This window comes from Leptonotus elevatus, chromosome 11, assembly GCF_054856555.1.
Source record: "Leptonotus elevatus isolate MCC_2025b chromosome 11, RoL_Lele_1.0, whole genome shotgun sequence".
NCBI lineage: Eukaryota > Metazoa > Chordata > Actinopteri > Syngnathiformes > Syngnathidae > Leptonotus > Leptonotus elevatus.
Genome location: NC_141249.1, coordinates 3,017,805 through 3,045,251, shown reverse-complemented (window position 1 = coordinate 3,045,251; position 27,447 = coordinate 3,017,805). Strand labels below are relative to the sequence as shown.

Below are 27,447 nucleotides of genomic sequence, written 5' to 3'. Positions count from 1 at the left end.
TGAGTTTCCTCCGCAGGGTAGCCGGGCTCTCCCTTAGAGATAGGGTGAGAAGCTCGGTCATTCGAAAGGGACTCAGCGTCGAGCCGCTACTCCTCCACGTTGAGAGGAACCAGTTGAGGTGGCTCGGGCATCTGGTTCGGATGCCTCCTGGGCGCCTCCCTGGGGAGGTGTTCCGGGCATGTCCTACCGGCGGGAGGCCCCGGGGACGACCCAGGACACGCTGGAGAGACTACGTCTCGCGGCTGGCTTGGGAACGCCTTGGGATCCCGTCGGAGGAGCTGGCTGAAGTGGCTGGGGAGAGGGAAGTCTGGGCTTCCCTGCTAAAGCTGCTGCCCCCGCGACCCGACCCCGGATAAGCGGAATTGAAGACGGAACGGAACGGATACACGGATTCATTAGCTTTCCGTTTATGTCTCCCAGCTAAGTGTCTTTTCATGTTTTTTGGATTAGTTGAAACAATAACATGAATTCCGTTGCTCTGTGCTTGTGACATGTGCAATGACAGTAAAATTATATTTCCTTTTACATCTAAGAATTGAGCAGTTTTATTCAAGTGTTGGACATGTACTGCTGAGTGTATTCTCTGATGGCCCATGCACATGAAATAAAAGAAGGCTCTGAGAAGAGTAAGTGAGCAGAACAACTACGTTAAGAGTGAAACCCCAGAAGAAGAATAATCCTCAACTTGCCACTGCACTGTGGTGTAAGAGCTGCAATAGTCTTGTAACCCTCCCCCTATTCCCCATTTTCTTTCTCTTTATCCTCTCGCCATCACTTGACGGAGTGCAGCCAGTGTGAGAGCATCCCCCTTTCTCTCCGCCTGCACCGGCAGACTGAGTGACCGAGTGTATCTGGAGGAGAGAAAGGCAGCGAATGGGAGAGGATTGTCTCCTCTCAGTCAGGACTGATATTGTGCGCAGTAACGTGCTTTCAACATGTCTCCGAGGAGTACCAGACTGCCTGGGATTGCTGTGCTCATCTCCTCATTAGTTCTTGGCTCCTGCGGGACAGGTGAGCAGTCCTTCTAGTTTCCACCTGAGCTGTTTTGATATGTTTTTTTTGTGTATGTAAGAAAAATAGATCAATTTAAGGAACTTGAAATGTTCAAATGCTTATACTTCAACCATTTTATACACCATCTGATGTATTATCTCGCCTGTAATGTCAAGAATGTCCAAAGTGATGACTACATGTGCGAATTCTATCTTTCTCCTGCCATACATCAAAGAAGCAAATGTAACTGGGCACAAAACAAACATTCAAATCAATTTAATTCCTTTCATGGAAGCATTCTTTTTTAATGGTTTGCAAAAAGTTTTTCATATTAGAAAAAACTGTGATAAACAAAGGGGCATCACAGATGCAGATAATTAAGTACATACCTGTATACTTAATATCCTCGTCATTTATTTTTGGAGATGTACAGTAGGTGCTCAGCCCAATGCCCTCGAGAGTTTTTACTTAACTGTGTCAGTTGTAGTTTTACCCTACATGGTTTGGGAAGAAAATAAGAAAAAAAGAAAAACAAACATGCATACATCTAACTTAGTGTTTATTCCGATTGTTAGCTTGAAAAGTTATTATTATTATTATTTATTATCTGTTTAGAGGAGTGATAGATATGATGGAGGACGAGACGAGTTTGTAAGCATAAATAAGTGTTTCTTATTTCTCTTTCTCAACTATATTGGTTGTTTAAAGAGGCAACAAACTATTGAATGACGAGCTATTGAATGAATGACATTGTCCCAAATTTCTACATGAAAATGTAGATTTTCTTTTGCTTCAACAAGAACTAATTAATTTCACGTGTAATAAAGGGTGCATGTTATTGTCACATTCAGCTTCCTCAGATTTTCCTCAGCACCTTGACCTGTTGCCGCTAAGAAGAAAAAAAAAATACCAGTTCATATTAAAACAGTGCAATTATATGGATAATTGAAAATGATATGATGATTTCAGATATGATGCACTTGCACTCAGCAAACAGGGCAGAGAGCGCGAGTGAGATAATATTGAGATCATATTGATGATCTTTCAATAGGAGTGATCAGATCCATATTCTGTCTGACATGACATGACGTGACATGCTCATTTTCATCAAATACTCCAACTGCAACACTGTCAACGGATGTCACCGCTATTGTAACATATGGATCTTTTTCATAATTAGCTGTTGAGCCTTAATCAGTGATTTTCCACTTTCACTTTTTTTTTACCCCACGGACTAACACACACAACAAAACCGTTTTCTTTTCTCTTCTTTCTTCTTCTTCTTCTTGTTTTTTGTTTTAGTTTTTTTACAATTTAAATGATAATGACAATGACATCTTTTTTGAGAGAGAGAGCTCAGTATTGTTCATTCGGTAATCTTACCGATTCAACATGTCATCATGATTGCTCTCTCTTTTTTTTTTGTGAACGTGAGTGTGTGTGTGTGGGGGGGGGGGGGGGGTGCGTGTGTGTGCGTGTGTGAAGATGTGCGTGCGTGTGAGTTTGTGCTCATTATTTCACGCCATCCGCCACCCACCACAGCACAGCCCCCACCGCCCCCCGGCCCCCAAAACCCCAGACAACCCCCCACCCAGCCACCCGTACCCCCCCCCCCCCCCAACAATCAGCTCCTGACAATTTTGTGGCAAAAAGGTGTCTAAACTATATGTCATGATCCGTATATTTGTTTGGTTTCCTTCAGCCACTTATGTCGTGTCCAGCTGTTTCTCATTGTCTCGTTTCTTTGCTTGTATTAAGTTCCTGGTTTCTGCTCAGCTCTTGTTTTATAATTTTGTTTGCTTTCGCTCCTCGTCCTGGTAATCCTGTTTATGTAAGTTTAGTCTGAGTGTTTGTTTCTTTGAATCTGTTTTGTTTTTGATAGTAAGGTTATTCTTTTTATGTTTTGTTGATTAAAACATTTTTGTGAGCACGCCTGACCTCCTTCACTGCTTCCTGCTTCCTGCATTTGGGTCCTCAATACCTCGCACCTAACAGAATGATCCAACCAGAAATGGACCCAGCAAAAGCATTGCACCAGGCTTTGCTTTTTCAGGGAGAAATGCTTGCCCGAGAGACCCTTGCTACAGTGAAGGACGCTCTGCAGGAACTGACTTCAGCCATGAACAGCCTGACTGCCGAGGTGGACAGGTTCTGTGCCCGGTCCCGCATGCACCCGCTGTTCTCCAGTCGCTCTCTAGCCCTTCTTTGGCCGGTAAATAAATGAATAAATAAATAACATTATGTAGCGTACAGCTAGCATATATGGGAAATTGGGAATATACATTAGAAGTAGCCCCCTTCTCCCCCAAAATACATCTGTATTACCGTGAAAAGGTATTACAAAATCTGGGCAATAATTTAAAAAATCGTGATGTGGATTTTGACTTATCACGATCACAAAAACAGTATAATCAAAGAAAAATAATAAATGATCCGAACAGCATGGTATGTGTTTATGAGTTCCTACATTGTGAAAGCACCCTGAATGTGCCTTGTTGCTTGACCAGCAAGCATGTGAAAAACAGAGACTGGTCATTTTCCGAAGTTTTCCAAACGCCGCCCCTTGGTCGATAAAATTAATTGTTGCACCATGCGAATAGTAATCGCTGGATGTTGGCCGGCATCTTACCCCCCCCCCCCCTAATCAAATATGATTTAGCTCCAGTGCAACCAACCACAGCTCCCCTGTTTTCTGAAGCTGAGCCGTGATTGGTCTGAGCACTGAGCAACTGTGATGTCATTTTCAGTCGATGACAAGTGGCAAAATGGCCGCCCCCCTTAGATGGATTTTTTTTTTAAAAAGTGCATTTTGCTGCTCAACTCATATTCCACAAATGCAATACCGTGTTTAGTCTGATGGGGCTGCAGAGAACAGATTATTTTAAAGAACATTTTGAGATTGACTTCCCGTTTAAAGAGTTTTGATAGTCAAGTGCAAAAGCCCTTTGATAAACTTTGTCAATGCAGCCTGCGTGTTTCATACAACTGATGTGTAGATTACTTTAGTCTTGTTAAAATGTCAATTATATTTTTGTTTCAGTTTGAACGGCAATCATTTTTGCAACAAAAAATGTGGGGCTGGCAAACAATGTGATAGCTGAAACGGTTAATGGTTTGGTGCATTGCTCAAAGACACCTCAAACTATGCATATCCTTTGATCTGCGACAGGTCTGCATAGCAGGTTCTTGCGCATGATCTGAAATATTACCAACAGTATCACTCTATCCCCATACTGATTACTTCCCTTATGGGTGTCTAGTAGAGTGCTTCATCAATTGGCTGAGAAAATGAGCTGTGGGTTCTGATTATATAAATAGCTGAGGTTGAAGGGGCTACTTAAATCAGCAGTTATTTTCTTCGACGGCTGAAAATTCATTTTCACTCCAATGCAAGAAAGTTGAATATGCTGCATGAGGGTTTGATTTAAATTTGAGTTTAGCTTCCTGCTTCACATGCAAACAGTCTGTCCCATCAGAATTTATAACTTTTCAAAGAGCTGGTGTATTGCCCCACAGGACCATAAACTTCTGAATAAAATCAATTTGCTGTGAATGTGCAGGAGATTTCAGAAGCCCCTGCCCCATCCTTTATGCTTTAATGAGATCTGGGATAAGTAGTGGATAAATCACCTTTCCCTTCTTGGTGTCATTCTGACAATGTGTTTTGTACAAGTGGAGTAAAAAGGAGGTTGTGATTAAGTCAAGGTTATGTAGCAGGTACCAGCAGGTGGTGGGGCAAGTCTGGAGCCGCTTGTCATGAATCTTGATTCATTAATCCACAGCAAGTAGTTAAGCAATAAAAGTGACAAAGATCTGCAGTAAATCCATCTGCACTTTGCAACCTGTGGGATTTTATATTTGGCCAAGGCCGGCTCCCTGTAAATAGAAGTCACCCGAAAACAAAGCCATTCATCAACGGGCCCTGTCATTACAGTATATAAGATGACTTGTTATTGGGCAAACGATCAGCCACATTCTGCTGAGGTCATCATTCACCCCTGGGGTCTATTTCACAAAGGAGGTTTAGTGAAAACCCTGAGTCAAGAAACCCTGAAATATGGAGAACTCTGTGTCTTCCGTTTCAGAAGGGGAGGTAAACAAAACCAGAGGAAAATAGGTAATTTAAGCTCTCGGTACCATAGCAACATTGTCTATGAATCAAACCTGGCCGGTGGCAGGTTTTTCACAAAAAAACTCGGTTTTCTCTGTCCCCGGCTCCTTTCAGCCACACACGGCATTCCATTTCCTCATTCATAAATTCCGCTGCGGCAAGTTTTTACGTAAATACACTTTTTCACTTTTGTCACGAACATGGCATGTCCTTTTTTGGCAATGAACCTATTGATGAAGGTGCCACTTTATTACGCAGGGAATTAAATATTAAATATTATCAGAATGTGCCCTGAATATGCTGGCATTTCCGGACAGTTATCTTTTTGAACGGTACCTTTTCACATCACAGTCCATCATCTACATACACAATTTAATCAGTCATTTTTGCAATATTACCGGCGCCATAGTCATGCGCTCACATCACAGCATATATTGTGTGCGCGCGCCGTTTTTTTTCTTCTTATAACCGGTTTTATATTTCATCTAAGTTTTTTATATTTCATTTTAAGTCAAGTGCGCTTTTCCCCGCAGGATTGCACTTAAATGAAATTAATTAATGAGCTACCTTTTAACAGGTTTCCCCTGTAATATTATTGTGATAGCAAACAACTACATTTAAATTTACGCACTGACTTGGCACCCGAGCAGCAACGTTCTCCCACGCTGCCTTCCTCCATGGGGATCTGCTGCGGTGTTGCACTTTTTTTTCTAAAGACATGTTCAAATTCGCCATATGATTGGATTAAGATTTTCAGTTGAGAGGGGTAAAATGAAAACGCAGGAGCAGAGGGCGGCTTCCCCGTTGCCATGGTGACTCGACGAATCCGGGCTCCATTGATGTGATCTTTTTAGTGTAGTGGTAACGCCAAATGAAACTACTCTGCGTTGATATAACCTACCTGAAATCAGCTGTCCTGGAACAGAAAACGCAGAGTTTCCTCTCTCAGTGTATGTCAACTCGCTGTTCAGGATTCGTTTCGGTGTTTGTTGAACATGCTTTGTGAAATAGACCCCTGGTGTTTAAAAGTGGAGGAAATTTGGAACCACAGTCATTAGTTACAGAATAAAAGAATGCAAAAACAAAAAACAATACACTATCATTTCACACAGTAAAACTATTTTCCCCACATCACCCTAAAGGTTAACACTAAAAGATGATAGGGATATATATATATATATATATATATATATAATTTAATTTACATTTTTGAGATAGCTCAGTAATGTTCATTCGGTAATCTTACCAATTCAACATGTCATCATCATTGCTCTCTAGTGGGGCCACCCGCCGTCCATGTGGGGCCATTTTGCTGAGCCCTTGATCGTAGAAGGGGAACGCCCCTTATAGTAAACAGATTGGAGGAACTCCAGAACAGTAGGAATAGGGCACGTCACGAGATCCTTCCTGCAACTTGCACACCACTCTGTAAACAGCTTCCACCTGTTAGCATGCAGCGAACGAGTGGACGGAGCTTTGGCATTAAGGATCGTATGCTGAACAGAAGACGAGCACTCAGTCAGCAATGGGTCTCGATCCTCAGCAGCCAGAGACACCGATGGAGCCGGCGGGGATTGGGATGCCAAATCTGACCCCGCTGTTGGGACAGTAGATCCAACCGACTGGGCAGGATCCACGGTTCGGAGGAGCAGAGACTGCGAAGGAGAGGAAACCAAGTCTGGGCTGGCCAAAGAGGGGCCACCAGCAATAACGAGTGACCTTCCAGAAGGAACCTCTGTCAGATGAATGAGGGGGAGAGGTGGGAAGGCATATAGCAGGCCCCTTGGCCAGGCGTGTGCCAGAGCATCCTGGCCTCACGGGGCTGCTCTGTTCCTTCAGGGAAAACCAGAGGGGACAATGAGTGGACTCCTCAGAGGCAAAAAGATCCACTGTCGCCTTTTCGAAGCGGCTCACTACCTCCGGGTGGAGACGCCAAACCCCCTATGACGGACGACGGCGGGAGAAGGAATTCACCGAATGGTTGACAATGCCCGGAAGAAACATGGCCCGCAGCCTGGCAAGACTGGGGGCGGCCCATCTGAGAAGCCTCCGTGCAGCTGGGTGGACCTTGTCCCGCCCTGATGATTGATGTGATACACAGTAGAGGTGTTGTCCGATTCTACCAGGATATGGCGCCCTGCCACGAAGGGTAGAAAACGAATGAGAGCCAGATGCACAGCCCGCAGCTCCAACACATTGATGTGCAGCGATCTGTCCCCTGCAGACCACAGGCCTTGAGCCGTCCTGTGTTGCCAAACTGCTCCCCATCTACACAGGCTGGCATCGGTGTTGACCACTTCGTGACGTGTGGGTACCACCCTCAACGGGACTCCCGCTGATAGAACAGACCGGCGACCCCAAGATTCGAGAGCACCCATGAACCGGCTGGACACTCGGAGACGCTTCAGATGGTCCAGCAGTGGGTTGAGCCGGAAGCGGAGCACCCACCGTTGCAATGGTTGCAGCGACAGCAGACCCCATGGAACAAGTGCCGTCAGGAACGTTAACTTGCCTAGCAGATGCAGAAAAAGGACATACGGCAGCATCCCATTGACACAGAAGAGAGAGATGAGATGTAGCACATCGTCGACCCTCCGTGGGAACGGTTGAGCTGTCATGGAGGTGGTGTCCAACGACATTCCGATGAACAGAGTCTGCTGAGCGGAAACAAGAGAAGACTTCTCCAGGTTGACCTTGAGCCCAAGTCGTGACACATGATGTAGAAGCCTAGACCTGTCTCGGATTGCCTGATCCTTGGACGGAGCGCATATTAGCCAGTCGTCCAAGTAAGGAAGCACCTTTATGCCTTTTAAGAAAGAAAATAGTTTATATGTTCAAAAGGGGTAGGATCAAAATGGATCTAGTCCTTTCCCTTATTCATTTTATATTGATACAATAATAAGATTAACAAAAGAAAAATCTATAAACCTAGTCATATATACAAGTGCACTTTAACATACGCACATTTGCCAGCAACATATGTACATGAAATTCAAAGGCATAAACCATAATACATTTATGAATCATATCCTCATACTCACATATACAATTTTCATTACACTCATACCGATACATCCAAATAAATTACAGCATATGTACCATTTTAACAGCTCATGTCTGATTGATTTATTTTTTTTAATTTTGCTTTTAAAACATTTTTTAATTCAGCAAATGACTGACATCTTTTCAGGTCAGTTCAAAAATTATTCCACAAATTAACACCTTTGACAGAAACACACCTTTGCTTGTGGGGTGTAATTATCATAACATTTTCATTTTCTTTATGTGACCAAAAGCATTTGAGACCTCCATGATGTTATCAATAAACTTACCAGTACTTATCACAGGCCACACCAAATTGCAAATAATCTTTTAATTCACACAAAATTATTAATTCAAAATACTCACTGCGGGTATTAAGACCTCAAGGAAATACCACAAGGAGCAACAACAAAATAACCAAACTTTGGCTGATGCCTCAGAAGATGAATTGTAAGCTGAATGCGATCTTCAAAGTTGAGGCTGATTTCATCTGTTGAGAGGTCGAACTTCCAAAAATTTTAAAGGATTCACATCTTGAACGATGGCCTCATCTGCAATTGGAATTGACTTTTCACTGACTTTTCATTTTAACAGTTCCTGAAAATGTCAGGTTCATATCTTTTTTCTAAGGTACTGGTTGCCATGGACATTTGAAAGATGCAAGTACCAAAACTTTAAACCTGTTTTTCTCAAAACTAGCGAGTTCTACTTTCCAACATTACAACTGCTGTAACTTGATCAATTTATGCGGTACGTTCATGTATTATATATCATTTTAAAGAGAATTAAGTGCAGAATTCAAATATATCAATATCTCAATTTAGATTTTTTTGGGCACATGAGGACCCTTCACATATAAATAATGTGTTTTCACAAAATCAGGCATATGTTGCGGGGATTAGCTTTTTTTACATTATTATTTTATATTATAGCAAAAAAAAAAACAACCCTTAGGCTTTTATTTTAATTTCCCAGCAGTACAAATGTTTACATTTTGGTCTAAATGTATAAAAATAAATAATTTTGTAGACAATGTATGTCGAAACTAGGGCATGTTTTTAGCCGAGCTGTTAGCTCGGGCACCTGTTCCAAAGCAAACCGGCGATCGCCTCTCATGTCATTCACAAAGGATTTATATGAATTGACATAACAACCAATAAAAGTAGCTAACACCATAATGTGTCCCTCAACACGAAATCGACAGAAGCCAGACGCATGCACAACCGTGTTGAATAACAACCGTGTTGAATAACAAGATGCACTGTATATTTATGCAACACAGCCGTACGTGCTCTTAGAAGATCATGTGATACGATTTTTATAAACTTAGACAAAAATGTAAACTTTTGTACTGCGGGGAGATTCAAATAGAGACCTTAAGGGGGTTATTTTTTGGAAAAATCTCAAAATTTACATTTTTTGTCCAAGCGATGTATTTTTGCTATTTACTGAAAACTAATCTCCCCGACATACGCCTCCTGTATTGTCATGTTACATAAACTTGTAAGTGTTGGTCTTAACTCTTTTACTGCCAAAAACGTTACATAACGTTTAGTAAAATCCTACGGAGGGGTGCCAAAGACGTTAAAAGACTATGTTTTTTTTTGGAAACGGGTAGAGGAAAGCCTTGGCCAGCTGTGCTGAAAGTATCAAGCAGATCTAGTTAGTATAATGACTAGTTTTGGCCCCTAGATGGCAGCGATGACTCTCTTTGGACATGATTGGGTGGGCGTCAGTAGAAGACATGAGGCGGAGCTAAAGTGTTGAGGGGAGAATGATGAAGCGAATATGGCGACCGGTTGCAAGCAGCTCACGCTTGAGCATTTTTTTCAAAGACGAAAAGCATCGACCAATGCTAAACAGCACATTGATGACGACGATGATGATGATGGTGACTCTGAGCTTGACGCCGAAGTTGGAAGCGTTGACGCGGCGGCTTTGATCACGTCGTAAAGCCTCACCGACTAGCGATGCTAACGGCGGAAAACGAGCACTTCTGCACAGGCGGACGTTCAATCGGACGATGAAGAGTAGTCGAAAAGCATCGACCAATGCTAAAGAGCACATTGATGTCGACGATGATGATGATGGTGACTCCGAGCTTGACGCCGAAGTTGGAAGCGTTGACGCGGCGGCTATGACCACGTCATAAAGCCTCACCGGCTACCGATGCTAACGCAACGCCGGAAAACACGGAGCACAACCGAGCACTTCTGCACAGGCGGACGTTCAATCGGACGATGAAGAGTACCCCGAGTCCAATGCATATTCATCGGAGGAGTGGGTACAGTCTGATCACGGAGAATACACTGCTTCTGGACTACGATGCCACCATGAATGGAGTGGATAAGATGGATCAGAACATCTACTACCCGGTATAGGAACTGAAGGACATGAGGAAGCCAGACTTGACACCACCGTAACGTAACCGTATCATGATCCTGGTAGTAGACTTGATAGCAACATGGCCAAACACACACTGCAGTATATACTTGCTATTCCCCGGAAAAAAAAGCTGGTAAGAAAGTGTAGCGTCTGCACGCGAAGGGGCAATCGCAGTGAAACTAATCTGTTGTGCAAATCCTGCGCGTCACCTTGCACGCAGGAAAGTGTTACACAAAAAGAAAAACTGTAGTTGAAACATCCACATAATTGTAAATAGTACCACAGTTGCACACATTTGTAAATAGTTTGCCAAATTGTTGTGTCAAATTGTTACACTGTTGAATGTAAATAAATGTATTTTGCTATCAAAAAACACTTTTTCATTGTTGGTGGTAGTGTTTTACATAAGTAAAGCACTGTTTAGATTTTTGTGGCATCATTCATGGAAAAAACGTGTCAAATTCACTAGAGTGCATGAAATAATATTGTTTCCCTAAAAGCTTGATTTCTCCGTATTTTGGTCCAAAACAAGAGCATTTGGGTGAAACTAACCATTTTCTATTGTTGATTACTGAAAAACGGAATAAGGTAGAATTTTTTTTTTTTTTCTGATGAAAGATGAGAGTTCAATCATCATTTCATTTGGTAGTATGTGTGTTTCCATAGTCCAAACACAAAATTTTCTGTGGACCTTGAAAGATCAGTCAAAATGCTTAAATCGGCTGGCACCCACAGCATCCCTTTTCTGAAAACGTCTGGCAGTCAAAGAGTTAATTGCTCAATTCTATTCTCCCATCAGTGAAGGGTTTCAAAGTGAATCATTGAATTCCCTCCAGCTCCGCTTTATAAATGCCTGGAAAAGTTGCAGACTGTTTTTCTGCAAGTTCAGCAATCTTTTAGTCCAATTTCCCTGTAGGCTGCTTCCTTTAGGCCTAATTTTTCCTCTCACTCATCTTATAAGTGTCATGACTCCAGTGAGAAAACCTCTATTTCTTTTTTAACTGTTCTTTTCCTGCCAAGGACACACACCAATGGCACAGACACATGATAAGACAAAGACGTGAAGTGTTCACAGTGCCTCCTCAATTCACTATCTGTATCTAGCACCTGCTGGCTCTCTTCCAGCATTCAGGTGTAAAGGCTGGATGTAAACAGGGTTTTTTCTGCGTTCAAAATTTGGAGGCAGCCGCCTCCTACTAATTTTGCACCGCCCCCAGCCTGATATCACTCAACACAGCGCTTCAGCTGTGTTGATTGAGCTAGGCAGCAATGTATTTTGACTGCAGTTGCAGCGTTGTGCCACTGTGGAGGCGCTATATCAATAGTACAGGAAAGACCTGAAGCAAATACAGAAGACGAAACAAATCACGGAGCAACTCCGTCGCACACACTCATTTCCTGTTTTTACGCTGTCGCCAAAGTCATAAAAATACAGTATATACAATAAAAATAATAGTGTTTTAAAACGACACTGAACTATATTTACAATTTAATATGGAGGAGTGTATCTTTTTTTTTTTTTTTATTGTAGTAAAAAAAAAAAACTCATTGCATGTGCATACACCGCTGCCGGGTCACCTCCGGGTCATTCATTCACTTGAATGCGTATAGAGTTAAATTAGGGTGAAAAGTTTTGAAATTGTAAATAAGATTCAATCATTTCCAGTTTAGAAACTTTATTTGGACGTACGCCATTGTTATTTACGTTGCAACGCATTGAGTGCGTAGTGACGTATGGCGGCAGACTCTCTGCCGAGCAATGTGAAACGCCTATAAAGAAAGCAAGTTAAGCCTCGTAGGGTTCCTAAAGAAACAAGATGTGATCGGTAGAGTCACCCTCCCCCACGCCGTGCTCTCGTCATTCACCAGACGCATTCAAAAGTTGTTATCGTCCCTTTAGGAACGACACGGGGGCTTACCTTGCTTTCTCTGTACCGCAAACCCAGGACCTTTTGCTTACAGGGCAAGCACACTAACCACTACGCCGTTTGTTCAGATAGGCTGACTTGCGCAATAATTTTACTTGGAGTTTACACAAGTGTAAGCCACAGAATCTGGGAATTTAAGACGGCCCATTGGCATTGCAAATGTGAAGGATAATTTTTTGCTTTTAATTCATTTGGACGTAACGTTTACTGATAAGGTCTACTTGTATCACTATCCTGCGAGCACGGAGGTCTCAGAAAAAATGGCCGTGTGTTTAGTCCACATAGGCGGTGCGGGGGTGGGTTTGCACCTGATGATGTCATAGAGTGAGCTTCCGCTCGTTTTCTCGTGTTGGGAAGGGCTGGTGCTTGGAGAGCAGAATGACCTAGAATTTCTCATTGATGGGCGAATGGAAAAAAACACCTCTTTGGTGATGTTTTTGGTGAGGAATTAGCATTTTAATATGGCTAAAAGCTCCGAAAAGTAGATTTTTCACATTACTGTCCCTTTAACATGGTGATAGTCATATTCTTATAGGAACTCTTAAGTTAAAGTATGTTGCCTTTAAAAGAAAGTGAGTCCGTTGAATGTACAGAATAGCCTACATGCATGTCATGGTGCAAATTCAGGATTAAGGATGTTCAATACCACATTTTTTTCCCGACTGATACCGATACTCGACTCTTGAGTAGTCACCGATACTGATACCAAATACCGATAACCATTAGTGCATAAAATTCCCCACCCAAAAATGGCAGATACTTTTAAATAAAGTCCTATTTATCTCCCAATATATAATTTTTTCTTAAAATTGCATGAAATTAATGGCAACTTTTTATTCATATCATTTTTAATTACCTGGTATCGGTAGTCATGACTCACGATGGTACCACCTCTGCCTCACTTATTTTGAACTAGGAAAAATCCATTCGGCCTGCATATGTGTTTCCACCGGAAATGTGGTGCTGCGCATAAGGTCAATTTCCATATTCAGAGTGCTTTCTTAAGTTGAGAAGTTGTGCAAATTCTTTGTAGTCCATTAAAATAATGGTTGACAGTCTCATTCTGCGAGTTTAATACATTTTTTTAGGGATAAAATTGAATCATAGTCGATCAGTCATAAACCAGACAATGTAAAATTGCTCATAATTTTATATTAAACTAACGCTGTATATGCTACGTTTTTTTTTGTTTACTGACTACAATCTATTCATAGCCTTTTAGGGACATTTTAAGGCTTTCCTCTTTAAAATTGAATAAAGCAAGAGAGAAAAAGGACAAGCTAGCTTTCTTTATTGAGACAGTGATTGTATTTTATTTTTTACCATTTAGTAAAACTGAATAAATAGTGAACAAGTATGTAAAGTATTCCAATCCGATTTTAGCAGATGGCTTAGGAAATTGAATAGGGCATGAGTTATTTGTCACACATTTGCAATGACTTGGACGGTGTGTGTGTGTGTGTGTGTGTGTGTGTGTGTGTGCGAGGGGGTGGGGGTGCGCGTGTGTGTGGGGGGGGGGGGCGTGTGTGTGTGTGTGTAGAGCGCCACGAGACTTCAATTTCATTATGATTACACTGATTTGGTTTTGATTTTAAATAGTTTCATTCTTTGAAAGATGATTGTCATTTATTAAAGAAATACATAAATGCTGACTTACACTGCCATACAGTTTACGCTACAATATTTACATAGGTTGCAAACTATGTCTCATGCTTCAGTGAGAATGCATTGTGACCTGAAAGTAACCAGTGAATGATTTTTGGTCAACCCGCCTTTTTGGTTTGTCAACAGATGTTTGTGACAGCCCGCTGGTGTCTAATCTGCCCCACTCATCATTCCGAAGCTCCTCACAGCTGTCTGGTAGCCATGGACCGGTCTACGCAAAGGTAAACAGGAGAGAAGGTGAGACTACCAATCAGTTGATGCAATAATCCACAGAAAACAATCAGGGTGAACAAACACAATTAATACAAGATTTCAATTAAAAAAAATAATTTTTATTCATGCAAGATGCTTCACTGTAAAATTAGACATGCTTACATTATTTATTTATTTTTAAAGGCATTCAGATATAAGGAAGAGGCACTTACTGGAATTAGCAGAATAAAGTCTGACTTTTTTCTTTTCTTTTTTTTTTAACCTTCGAGTCCTTACTCAGAATTGCAATTTTCTAACATCAGCAGTAAAATCTGCTAACAAGACTGAGTGAGAGTGGAAAAGGTGATTCAACTAATTAATAGTTGACTCCAACTTTCCTGAGTAAAAGGCACTTTGTCACTTTATTTTAAGAACCTATTTACGACAATCCATTGTTAAATTTGTCATTTGGTGAAAAGAATGTATTTGGCTGACTGCACACAACCATGCCCAGAATTTCATTAGGGTGAACTGATTTCAGTTATTGGTTTCACTGTGATGTAGCGCTTTGCTGTTTTTTTGTCACTAAATTAAGTGAGGCATATTTTAAATGTTTTAATACTCTTCAAATTAAGTCTATAATAAATGTTGATTATTATTTTATTTTATTTTTTATTATATATATTTTTTTTAATTGGTAAGTTGATGGTATTGTAGAAACTCTGCGGTCAAACATATGATAAATTGTCCCCTGTTAATATCTATTAATCTATTTTCTACTGCATATGTTAAGACAATAAGAACAAAGTTTCAATGTTAGTGAGTGAGTAACAATACTTAATGTGAAGGGCATTCCATTAACATGACTTAATTTCTGGTACATTTCTCCGCTTCATTTCTTACATTTCTTTTCACTTAACACCCATTGTCCTGCTGCTTTTCTACTATGAAAGAAGTGTTCCACAAAAAAATGCAAGGTTTGGTTCAACTTTTTTTCTTCACCTGTTCTGTTTAGCAGATTTGACATTAAGAATGAGTTTAAAAGAACAGTGGAATAATTTATATAGATTTTTCTTTTTGAGCCTGATATCGATTCAGAAAACCATGAATCGATTATTTTAATATCTCTTTTTCCCATAAATTCATCAGAAAATAGAATTTTAAAGGCCAATTCTTTTTTCGTATCTTGAAATTTACTGTAGATGCATTTAAAAGTATTTTTTTACATTTATGAAAGACCTGTCTTATTGCACTTTAAGACCAGTCAGAATCTTTTTTACAATTATTGAATTTGAATTCTAAAAATATTTTCATGTCATCCTTGCTGATGTCAATGTTTGTGTAACATGTGTTAACGGCAGGAGAATTGGCCTGATTTTAGCCACGAATTTCCCCTCCCGACAATCGTAAGGACGCGCCAATATCCCAAAGATCATTTTAACAGATAATCCTAAAGTCGTTTGGGCCGTTCCGATCTCCAATAAAGGATATTCAACATGTTGGATTGTTTTGGCCTGACTTTGCACCGTGGGTGTTGTGCCCCAAGGATAAAAAAGCATGCAGACGGTTGACGGTGACGTGCAGCCAATCAGAAAGCGGGGCGGCGAGAAAGACGGTGGGGAATCCAAAATCAAAACAGTAATGATGCAACAGAAAGTCCGTGCTTGCGCTGTTTAATCTCCTTTAAACAACACCTTTCCTTTTTATGTCCATTTTTCTTCTAAAAACAAACCACGAAGTATCGTGACTGGTCCTCCATGTTTGTTTACTCCAAAATTGCATTTAATCTCGAGAGATTTTGCGAGATTTCCTATCTAACCAGAAAACATTCATGAATAAAATCGGTTCATGTGTGATGTGTTAATTGTGCCGTGTGGCTGCACACCACACACTGCACGTTCAAAACTGTTACTCCCGTGATTTTTTCTTGTCACATGTGGGGTCTCTGTATACGGCGTAATAGGGCCACATATAAATACAATATTTTTTTTTCCAGCGGGGGTTATATTTTAAGAAAAAAATCGCAAATTTGTCACTTTATAAAGTCGCAAATTTTCCACTTTGTAAAGTGACAAATTTGCGAGATTTTTAAAATATTATTATTATTATTATCATTATTATTATATTAAATTATATATATATGGCCCTAATACGCCGTCGTATCTCACAGTTTGGAAGTAAAAGAAAATTTTGCCGTGAGAACCAGGCTTTACTTTCATTAATAAACTAAATCATTTAACCAGTTGCTGCCTCCACAAAAATTTGGAAATGAATGGTGGAATTTTTATCATATCCTTGATATTTTAACTCTTTGACTGCCATAAACGTTATAAAACGTTTAGCATAAACCTAGGGAAGGGCGCCGAGGACGTTAAAAGACGTCCCCTATGTTTTTTGTTTTTTTTTTCAAAAACGGGTGCAGGAAAGCCTTGGGCAGCTGTGCTGAAAGAATCAGGCTGATCTGATTAGTCAAAGACTCGTTTTGGCCCCTAGAGGGCAGCGATGACTCTCTTTGCACAAGGTTGGATGGGCCGCCCACCGTGGGCGTCAGTAGAAGACGTGAGGCGGAGCTAGAGTGTTGAGGAGACAATGGCTGATCCAAGCCACAATGGCTTGACCAAGCAACCGGTTACAAGCAGCTCAGCTTGAGCATTTTTTTCAAAGACGGAAAGCATCAATCAATACTAAAAAGCGCATTGATGTCAACGATGATGATGACAACGAGCTCTACGCCAAAGTTGGAAGCTTTGGCGTGACTGTTATGAACACGTAGTAAGCCTCACGGCTAAGCGCGGCTAGCGCGGCTAGCGCTGCTAAGGCCGGAAAACGCGCACAATAGCCGGCCGGGTACTTCTACACAATCGGACATTCGATCGGGCGATGGAGAGTTGGCATCGACCAATGCAGATTGATGATGATGATGAAGATGAAGCTCTACGCCAACGTGACTTTGGCGTGACTGTTATGACTGTTATGAACACGTAGTAAGCCCCACCGGCAAAGCGCGGCTAGCGCGGCTAGCGCGGCTAGCGCTGCTAAGGCCGGAAAACGCGGAGCTGCACAAGCGGACATTCGATCGGACAATGAAGAGTACCCCGAGTCCAATGCATATTCATCGGAGGAGCGGGTACAGTCTGATCACGGAGAAGACACTGTTTCTGGACTACGATGCCACCATGAATGGAGTGGATAAAATGGATCAGAACATCTCCGACCAACCCGGTATAGCAACTGAAGGACACGGGGAAGCGAGACGTAACACCACCGTAACGTAACCGTAGCATGATCCTGATATTAGACGTGATGACACACTGCAGTATATACTTGCTATTCCCCGGAAAAAAACGGCCTGCAAGAAAGTGGCACACGCGAAGAGGCAATCTGTTGTGCAAATGCTGTTACGTCTCTTTGCACGCAGGAGAGTGTTACAAAAAGAAAAACTGTCGTTGAAACATCCACATATTTGTAAATAGCACCACAGTTGCACACATTTGTAAATAGTTTGCCAAATTGTTGTCAAATTGTTACACTGTTGAATGTAAATAAACGTATTTTGCTATCAAAAAACACTTTTTCATTCTTGGTGGTAGTGTTTTATAGAAGTAAAGCACTATTTAGGTGTTTGTGGCATCATTCATGGACAAAAAGAAGTGTCAAATTCACTAGAATGCATGAAATAATATCGTTTCACTAAAAGCTTGATTTCTCCGTATTTTGGTCCAACACGGGCGAAATTGGGTCAAACTAACCATTTTCTATTGTTGATTACTAAAGAACGGAATAAGGTAGAAACAAACTCTTTTTTTCTGATGAAAGATGAAAGTCCAATCTTTCATTTGGTAGTACGTGTGTTTCCATAGTCCAAACAGAACATTTTCTGTGGACCTTGAAAATCAGTCAAAATGCTTAAATCGGCTGGCACTGGCGGCATCCCTTTTCTGAAAACGTCTGGCAGTCAAAGAGTTAAGAAGAATTTGATGTTCCAACACCAATCAATTTTGGTTTGATTTGAAGTGAATCGAATCAAATCAGAAAAAATTTAAATCAAACCAAACTCTTGTGAATCGAAAAGGAATCGATTGAGGAAATTAGAATTGATACCCACCCCTATTCGACATTCAATACAGGTGACCTGTATGTCTTATTGTGCCAACAAGTTTGTTGTGTGAAAGGAAAATATATCACAACAAAATAAACTACAACAGCAGCTATTACTGGTTGTGTACAACTTTAGTTAAAGTTGCTCAGAGAAGAGGTTGGATGTGGTCACTTCTCCCACCACCTGGCTTCCTCTTTTTCTCTTGTGAATTAAACATTATCGCAGTCTACCAAACCAAAGACGCTTGAGCTGTATTGAACTGATTACACCAGATATGCAAAAAGTTTTTGCTTGATCAAATTGATTCCATGGTTAACTCTATTCTCTGCTGTGTGCATGGAAAGAACAAATTGCTTCAGTCGCGAACATCAATAACAAGTTTTGCCCTTTGTCGTTTTAAGCTTCTTGCACTTGCTGAGTTGCTGACATTGACTGTCAAGAAGACGCTTCAGGCCAGTGAACTGATGTGAACAGACTGAAAATTGAGCTGTTGAAAAGGCAATGTCCCCCCAACTGTCCTGTTCTCCCTGACGGATTTGTTCAGTGATGTGGGTTGCAGAAGTGCAAGAGTTTCTGGCTCTCCAGGACACAGAGAACAACACTTCAAAAGCAAGCGTCTAAGATAGTTTTTTGGTGACAGAGAGTGAGAAAAATGCTTTTGCATGCATGTAGACCTGATAAATAGATGTACAGAGGGGTGAGTGGATGGTGTATAGAGAATCAGTCCGCATTTATAAGGAGATATGCTTGGAGTATGAGCGTAGTTTCGATGTGTCAAAAGCACGAAGTGACTGCAAGCTTTTACACAATGCCTGAAAGGTTTAGCATGGGTCATTCTATGGGAGCAATTCTGCTAAAATTGAACAACCATCCAGTGTTAAGTAGAATAAAAGCAGAGAAGGTTGTTAATGATGGGAAGGGTATTTTGTTCTCCTCCCAACTGACTGTCCAATTATAGCATTGTTGTTTGTTGATCTGCTCTCCACTGAATACTGTAGTTGTAACAGACAGTTCAAGTTATAAAATAATTAAAGCTAAATGTGTGCTCAATTAGAGGAAGAGAAAGAAATTGATTACTTTTGAACTGCAGCTCTGTCTAATTAATTATTGTAAAAGGGTCAAAGGGACTTCTTTCACCCTTAAGGGCCACCATGTTTCTTCGTAACTCATCCACTGCCAGCCCAGTAAAAATCGATCTTTTGACGTCTATAGCCGTCAATGGCAGCAAATTAGTTTAATTGTGGGCAGAGCAGAAGTAAGATCTTGAGTTTCATTACAAAATATTGATACACAATGTTTGATGCCACATTGCTTTTCTTCTGCTCTGTTTACATACAGGAGCGATACAGTGAAAGTAGTGCAGCAGAGCTGAGGTGATGGCGACCATGCCTTAACACGACAGAACTAGCATTTCTCCAACGATTAGTTGACATTTTTACATTTATGTTATGTCTGTTGCGGGACTTGAATCAGTGTCCTCCAATAGCTAAAGGGTAGAATTAGGGTTAGGTTTACAGAGTCAGCTAGGGTTAGGGTTACGGTACCCTTCTTACCTAATAGTTGCTCTTCCATCTTATTCAATTATGGTCATGTTTGATAACTGGAAAAGGGTCATAGTCATGCATGATACCAACCAAACTGAGAAAAAAAAGATGCTGGATTTGACTTCAGGCATGCTTATACCGAATGAATAATAGCATCATCATTAAAAAAATAAATAAAAAAAACACAACAATTTCTAACATGTTAGAGTTAATCATATTAAGTCTATCAAATAGCTATTGTGGAAATAAAATAAGTAAATTTACTCAACATTTATATTTCAAGCATAATGTTTCATCAAAATCCTAAATATCAGATGTTTAGTATCTATTATAAACCACACCACTTCTGCTTGCTCTCTTAAGTTCAAGTGATTCTTTTATCCCTTTTATTGAAATAACGTCTAATATATATTTCCCAAGCTTGGGGTCATCAAGGTGACTCGTATTGAAGTTTCAAGATTAATGATGTTTCGTTGTCATATGCACAATAAAAAAAAAAATAATAATAAAAAACGCTAGCTCTGAAATTCATTCTTTTATTATTATATTTTGCTTTATCCACTTATACAAAGAATATCTGGAAACATTTATATTTTCCAGATTAAAATTTACAGTCCATTTCTATGAAAGTACTTATACTCATCAGGGTTGGGCGGAGCTGGGTCCTCTTCCAGCCAACTTTGGCTGAAAGACACATTGCAAAAGGATTTGGTTGTCATCCAGTCAAAAGGCACATACAGAGAGACAAAAATTGAGACGCACAAATTCTTACGCCGAACGCACGTGCGCCAGTCCACAAAAAATAGAGCCCATAATCATCATGTCAAACTTATCCAACAGTAAACTTAGAGATGAACGGTATGATCTTAAGTTATTTTCTCCATATTGATATCCGATACCTCAACATTGCAGAACAAAGGGTTCAGGGAACTGAAAACGAAGCAATTTTTTTAAACATAAGAGCATCTTATGGAATTGCAGTTTTATTGATTAGAGCTCACTGTCAGTCAGTAGTCAAAATCTAGAGATGTCACTGCAGCTCTGCTTTAACAATAATTACATATTTTATGCTAACTGGTGGGACGTGAAACCGTGAGCGTGCATATGCAATTTGCACAGATTCTTTGAGAGAAGCAATAGTTCATTAATCATGGCTGCAGACAGGGCCTCTCACAACTTGCAATGTTGCTCATCCATCCATCCATCCATCCATTTTCTGATCCGCTTATCCTCACGAGGGTCACAGGCATGCTGGAGCCTATCCCAGCTGGCGGGAGGCAGGGTACTCCCTGAACTGGTCACTAGCCAATCGCAGGGCACACATAGACAAACAACCATTTGCACCAACAATCACAACTACAGACAATTAGGAGTGGTCAATCGGCCTACCATGCATATTTTTTTGGTATGTGGGAGGAAACCGGAGCGCCCGGAGTAAACACACGCAGTCAGACGTGCTAATCAGTGCGCCATCATGCCGCCCATAATGTTGTTCAATGTGGTAAACATGTTATGTCATGTGGGGTGAACATAATGTTTTTTTGTCTTTCTTTGTTGCAATTTTGGCTGAGCATGACCACTAATATTTTGATTATATCTAAATGTAACTGAATTATTCAGCCCTACAGAAAATATGACCAACTATAGCAGGTGCTGTTTAAGGGGTCAACAGAGTGACATACTGTATATTGCCAACACACACGCACACACGCCCCCCCCCCCCCCCCACACACACTGAGTGATGAATAACTCAATACCAGCATTTCTTAACAACACTGTATTTACAGATGCCCAATCCCCTATTTCACAATGCAATACACTCCACAAACATTGTGGATATTCTGCAGAAAAAAAGAAAAGAAAAAAACCACACACACACACACACGAGTAATACCCGTATACATAGATGGAGTCAGAGTGCAAGAAAACACCGGAAGTAGATTCAAAGAAGTATGTGCCACTCCACATGTGTGAAAGTCATGTTTATCATTGTCAGCTTTATCCTCAGGATATGTGAGTCTCACTTGTCTTGTATTTCCTTTTTCCTGACCTCTGGTGAACTTTTTTTTCTCTTTCGGAGGCAATGAAGTGAGCATAGTGTTTCATCCACTGTCCGGAGTACAGCTCAATCAAAGTACACAAATGATCAACCCAAGGGCATCAAAGAACACCCCAGCATGTGATACAATGTCAACGAAGCACCTTTAATGAGGACCACCTTGTGTCCAACATACACTTAAATACATTTTGAGCAATTGGGGTAAACTTGAGCCAACCTTTAAGCTGTACCTTGCAAGCACACTTGATCAGTCCACAAAGCTGTCAATCAATTGAAAGAGAAAGAGCAAAGAGTTGTTTATTCCTTAATAAAATCAAACACAATCTGTTGTGTTCATTTAAATGTATTGTCTAGCTCAGTGTCTATTTTGGTGTCTTTGGAAGTTGCTGTCTTTCTCTAACTTCTCTACAATTCCGTCTCTAACTCAGCTGTAACAAGCAAAGGTCAAGGATGTCTGCTCTCTCTTGTTGTGCTGTCAGTGGGCTTGTCTGTTATTGAGGCACTTATTAGCTTTGGCCTTAAGCTACTCTCCTAATGAACAGGAAGTGTATGATGGACTCTGCTGCTAGTGATACTGAAGCAAGAGACGATGCCCTTTGACTAATTTGGTCTATTTTCATTTGAATCAATCACAATTTAGTTAGTTTGCAACAGAAACAAAATGACACTTAACATTTTTAAAGGTTTAAGACCTTTCAGCAAGACATACACACACATGCAGACAAAACACAACTAGTACTAATAAAATCAAGAGACTGGGACATTAAATGGGAATTGAAAATAGCACTGCATTATGAAACAGTGCTTGTTTGGTATATGGGGGACATCTACAGTATGTCATGGTATCGCTAACAGATGAAGGGAAAAATATTAGCAGGCTTCTTATTCAAATAGATCCATGTGTAATACAGTTTTAAATATCAAAACATGTCAACAGTCCTTAATTATTACAATAAACTTGACGAAAGAGGCTAAATTGACATCTAAGATTGTTTTTGCATTTGAGTCCAGTGCAGTGGACTCAGTACTCAGTACAGTACTAGATCCAGTTGTCACTACTGAGTGAAAAATAAATGCTTATAACACAAAAACTGGCTGTTTAAGGACTAATTTCCTTTGGAGTGTGTGTCTGGCTGGCTATTTCTGTTAGCTGACTCAACTATTTTTCAGCTGATTGAGGCAGCAGAGCAGGTTAATAATTTAGGAAAAATTCTGCCAAGTAAAAAGTAAATGTCTGAAAAGACCAGGACAACATACAATTGTGGAGTTTTATAATAAATCTTGTTGAATGTTTGTTGTGAACATCAGTATATCTGTCCGTCTCCATCTGTATGTGATCACATAACTTTTTCATAACAATATATTCGGGTCATAACTAATGATTATTTATTTAAAAATATTAATCTGTGGATTATTTTGTCAATTAATTGATGAATTGCACAGAAAAAAAAAACATGTTGATTTCCATCCTGCGTCAATTAACTCTTGGACCGCCAAAAACGTTTAATAACGTTTAGTAAAATCCAAATGAGCGCCGCCAAACGTTAAACGTTAAAAGACGTTCACTATGTTTTTTTGGAAGTTGGAAGCATTGACGCGGCGGCTTCGATCGCGTCGTAAAGCCTCACCGGCTAGCGATGCTAACGGCGGAAAACGAGCACTTCTGCACAGGCGGACGTTCAATCGGACGATGAAGAGTACCCCGAGTCCAATGCATATTCATCGGAGGAGTGGGTACAGTCTGATCACTGAGAAGACACTGGTTCTGGACTACGATGCCACCATGAATGGAGTGGATAAGATGGATCAGAACATCTCTTACCACCCGGTATAGGAACTGAAGGACATGAGGAAGCCAGACGTAACACCAGGTCACCGGATCCTAAGAGTAGACTTGATGACAACATGGCCAAACACACACTGCAGTATATACCTGCTACTCCCTGGAAAAAAAGGCCGGCAAGAAAGTGCACGCGAAGGGGCAATCATAGTGAAACTAATCTGTGGTGCAAATCCTGCTGCGTCCCCTTGCACGCAGGGGAGTTTTACACAATAAACCACACAAAAAGAAAAACTGTGTAGTTGAAACAGCCACACAATTGTAAATAGTACCACAGTTGCAAATAGTTTGCCAAATAGTTTTGCCAAATTGTTACACTGTTGAATGTAAATAAACGTATTTTGCTATCAAAAAACACTTTTTCATTGTTGGTGGTAATGTTTTACAGAAGTAAAGCACTGTTTAGTTGTTTGTGGCATCATTCATGGGAAAAAAAGGTGTCAAATTCACTAGAGTGCATGAAATAATATCGTTTCACAAAAAGCTTGATTTCTCCGTATTTTGGTCCAAAACAGAGCATTTGGATGAAACGAACCTATTTTCTATTGTTGATTACTGAAAAACGGAATAAGGTAGAAACAAACTTTTTTTTTCTAGTGAAAGATGAGAGTTCAATCTTTCATTCTGTGTTAGTATCTGTGTTTCCATAGTCCAAACACAAAATTTTCTGTGGACCTTGAAAGATCAGTCAAAATGCTTAAATCAGCTGGCACCCACATATCCTCTTTTCTGAAAATGCTTGGCAGTCAAAGAGTTAATTACAATTCAGTAGCTGGTTTGGCCCACAACATTGTCAGGAAAAAAAAACACTGCAGAAGGGATGATTAAATTATGAAAAATAAAGATCGATGAATTTGATTATGGATTGATTGTTACACTTCTACAATGTATACTCCTGTTGAAAGCACATCCAACAGTAAGAGACTACTATAGTTTGCATGCAGTCTAGCCTTTTTTTCTCCCAGCAATTTGTTCAAATAAAAACAGCCCGGGTAAGCTAATACTTTAACGGTTTCATAATGTTATAATATCAGTAAAAAAGGAATGAAGAATAAATAAAGTTGCAGCAAGTGTAAACAAACGAGCTAAAGCGAGCTGAGGTATTGCCTACTGAATATTGCGCAATCAGTTCTGCATGACACAGATGTTAGTATATAAAGCAAGGAGGCAGTTGTCAACTGGGAGCTGTATTGAATAATCCCCATTCACCTCTGATGCAGCTGGAAGAAACAAGTGTGGGTAATTTTGCCTCTGGCTCTGCGGGTGCAGTAGCCTGTTGTAAAAGGACTGTTCTGCATTGGGTGGAATGTGTTGGTGCATCGGGATGTTATTATGGATTTTCTACTTTACCAAGCACTCAACGTGCTTAACAACAGATCACACACTGACAGCAAATCTCGCTTGAGGACACTTTGCCACAGCTTCACAAGGAGCTAGGGATTGAACCAGGGAGTCTGATTACCCACTCTAGTAGCTAAGATGAATTCAACAGGCAAAACAGACTTCCTAACACAAAAGCTGACTGAAACTAGCAAGCATTACACCACAGACATTTCTTCCACAAGAGAATTTTCCGGGTGGGATATACCAGCACATTTTTGTTTATTTTAGAGATATACACTGGTGCAACTCCAACTTTGTGAAATGCTACAAACACATGGACATTTAACTGCTCCATTGTACAAACAGGTACTTTGGGGGGGGGGGGGGGGGGGGGTCTGCAAAAAGTATACATGAAATGAGCCCTTGCTCTTTCTGCCAAACCTACAACTGAAATCCAACCAGTGGGGTGTATGCTTGACAGGCAATGCCCTTGCCAGTTTCACCTGGTCAAGCTGTTTTTCATTTATTTTCAGTGTGTCAAGTCATTTATATAGCTTTTAACCACAAAAGAGTCTGAAAGGTCTTCACAGTACCATAGTTGACAAAAACTAACGGCATCCGCTGTTCTAAACCAACAAAGAATACTCAATCTCAAAACTTTGTCTCAAAACTCAAAAACCCCATAGGGGGGGGGGGGGGGGGTGGACCTTGAGAAGGGACCGCTGATGGGGGAATCCTCCCTGCTTGATGACCAGGCTGCAACAGATGCCGAGTCAACAGTATTTAGCACAGACAGGTGTCTACAACGTAAAAATGGGTGCATCTTCATTTTCCTGCCAGGAAAAGTCAATTTTTTTACCGTGTTTGGAAATTTGGCAGAATGCGGTTGTGCCTCGCGAGTGTTCCGGTGGACCAAGGGCATTGTTTATTACACACAAAAGAAAGAAATCACAGGGCGGGACACTTCGTCAACCTAAATCTAATGTTCTTTCGGCTGATTAGGGGGGTTGTGACAATTGAAAAAGTGCTCAGAAATACTTTCTGTCACTTAAGAGCGGTAGTTCATTCTGAAATCTAAAAGACGGAAAAGAATTGCGTTGTTCTGTTTGCATTTCTTCAACACAAAAGTTCATTTGCAACAATAACGCTCGCCATTTCTGTAAACAACTATGTCCGAATGATTGACTCTTCTATCTGGATTGGCTACGAGCAGTTGCCTTCATTTGCTTTTTGGATTTAAGGCTGTAGCCTACGACATAGACAAAATTTCATACCTCCATACTTTTGCCAGACATCTCTATTCTTTGGTTTTTGACAGCATGAGACTTCGTTTCAGTGTTTTATGTTATAATTTTTAAATATTAATTTTATTTACTTGTATACTTTTTTTTAATTTTTTCAAAATTGTATTTTGTGTTATTTTCTTTCACTTGCCTCTACTTCAAGACTGATTTATATTCCATGTACAGCACTTTGTTTGTAGCAATGGATGTTTTATAAATAAAGTTGAGCTATATGTCGATAATCTACAATAACGATATAAGGATTCAGTAAAAATTAAGCAAATAGCAATTCAAAAGGATATATAAAGTTTTTTTTAATTTGTATTAGAATTTATTGACAGTCATCAACATTAACAAACTTGGCAAAAACATTTTTTAACTCACATTGTGCTGCAACTGCTTTAGTGATAAATAATTTTATGCTCCAATATAAATTGTTGTGTTTGTGTGCCTGTGTGGGTCTGTTAACGTCAATACTGTGTGTTGTTCTACAATTTGTCTGTGCATGTGTTGTGTGGCTTGACTAATTAAAATAAAAGTTTGCCACTCACTTGTGAACGTTGTAACGTGAAGACTCTTAATCTTTTAACTTTTATTCCACAAAAAGACAGCGGCATGACATGCTCACTGCACGGTCATTGTGCCGGCGGGCGAGGGTGCGCTGCTTGTGTACATTTTCACCACAAGTTTCACTATAAACCATAGGTGTCAAACTCCGGTCCTGGAGGGCTCAGTCCTGCAGGTTTTGGATGTTTCCGTTCTCCAACACAGCTGATATATAATCAGCTGTGCCTGATAACGATCCTGATGATTGGAATCAGTTTGTGTTAGGAGAGGCAAACCTTCAAAATCTGCAGGATTCCGGCCCTCGAGGACCGGAGTTTGACACCTATGCAACTATACACTGGTACATGTGAAAAATATAAATATAGTCAAGTACTGTTGTGAAACGCAACAGTTTTGCACCGTAAATTCTCCGGTTT

The 27,447-nt window shown here is 40.4% G+C and overlaps 1 protein-coding gene across 5 annotated transcripts in view; it reads left to right on the top strand.

The window, feature by feature from the left end:
• The first annotated feature begins 791 nt into the window (after positions 1-791).
• The window catches only part of LOC147165196 (contactin-associated protein-like 4), a 105,453-nt gene continuing 78,797 nt past the window's right edge, over positions 792-27,447 (top strand). For 4 of the 5 annotated variants that reach the window (XM_086088781.1, XM_086088782.1, XM_086088779.1 and 1 more), the window contains exons 1-2: positions 792-1,011; positions 14,251-14,361. In XM_086088781.1, the coding sequence (XP_085944907.1) occupies positions 936-1,011; positions 14,251-14,361 (187 nt within the window). In that variant the 5' untranslated portion in view covers positions 792-935. Of the gene's footprint in view, positions 1,012-14,250; positions 14,362-27,447 lie in introns of those variants that run through there. The other variant, XM_086088783.1, reaches the window with a different exon arrangement.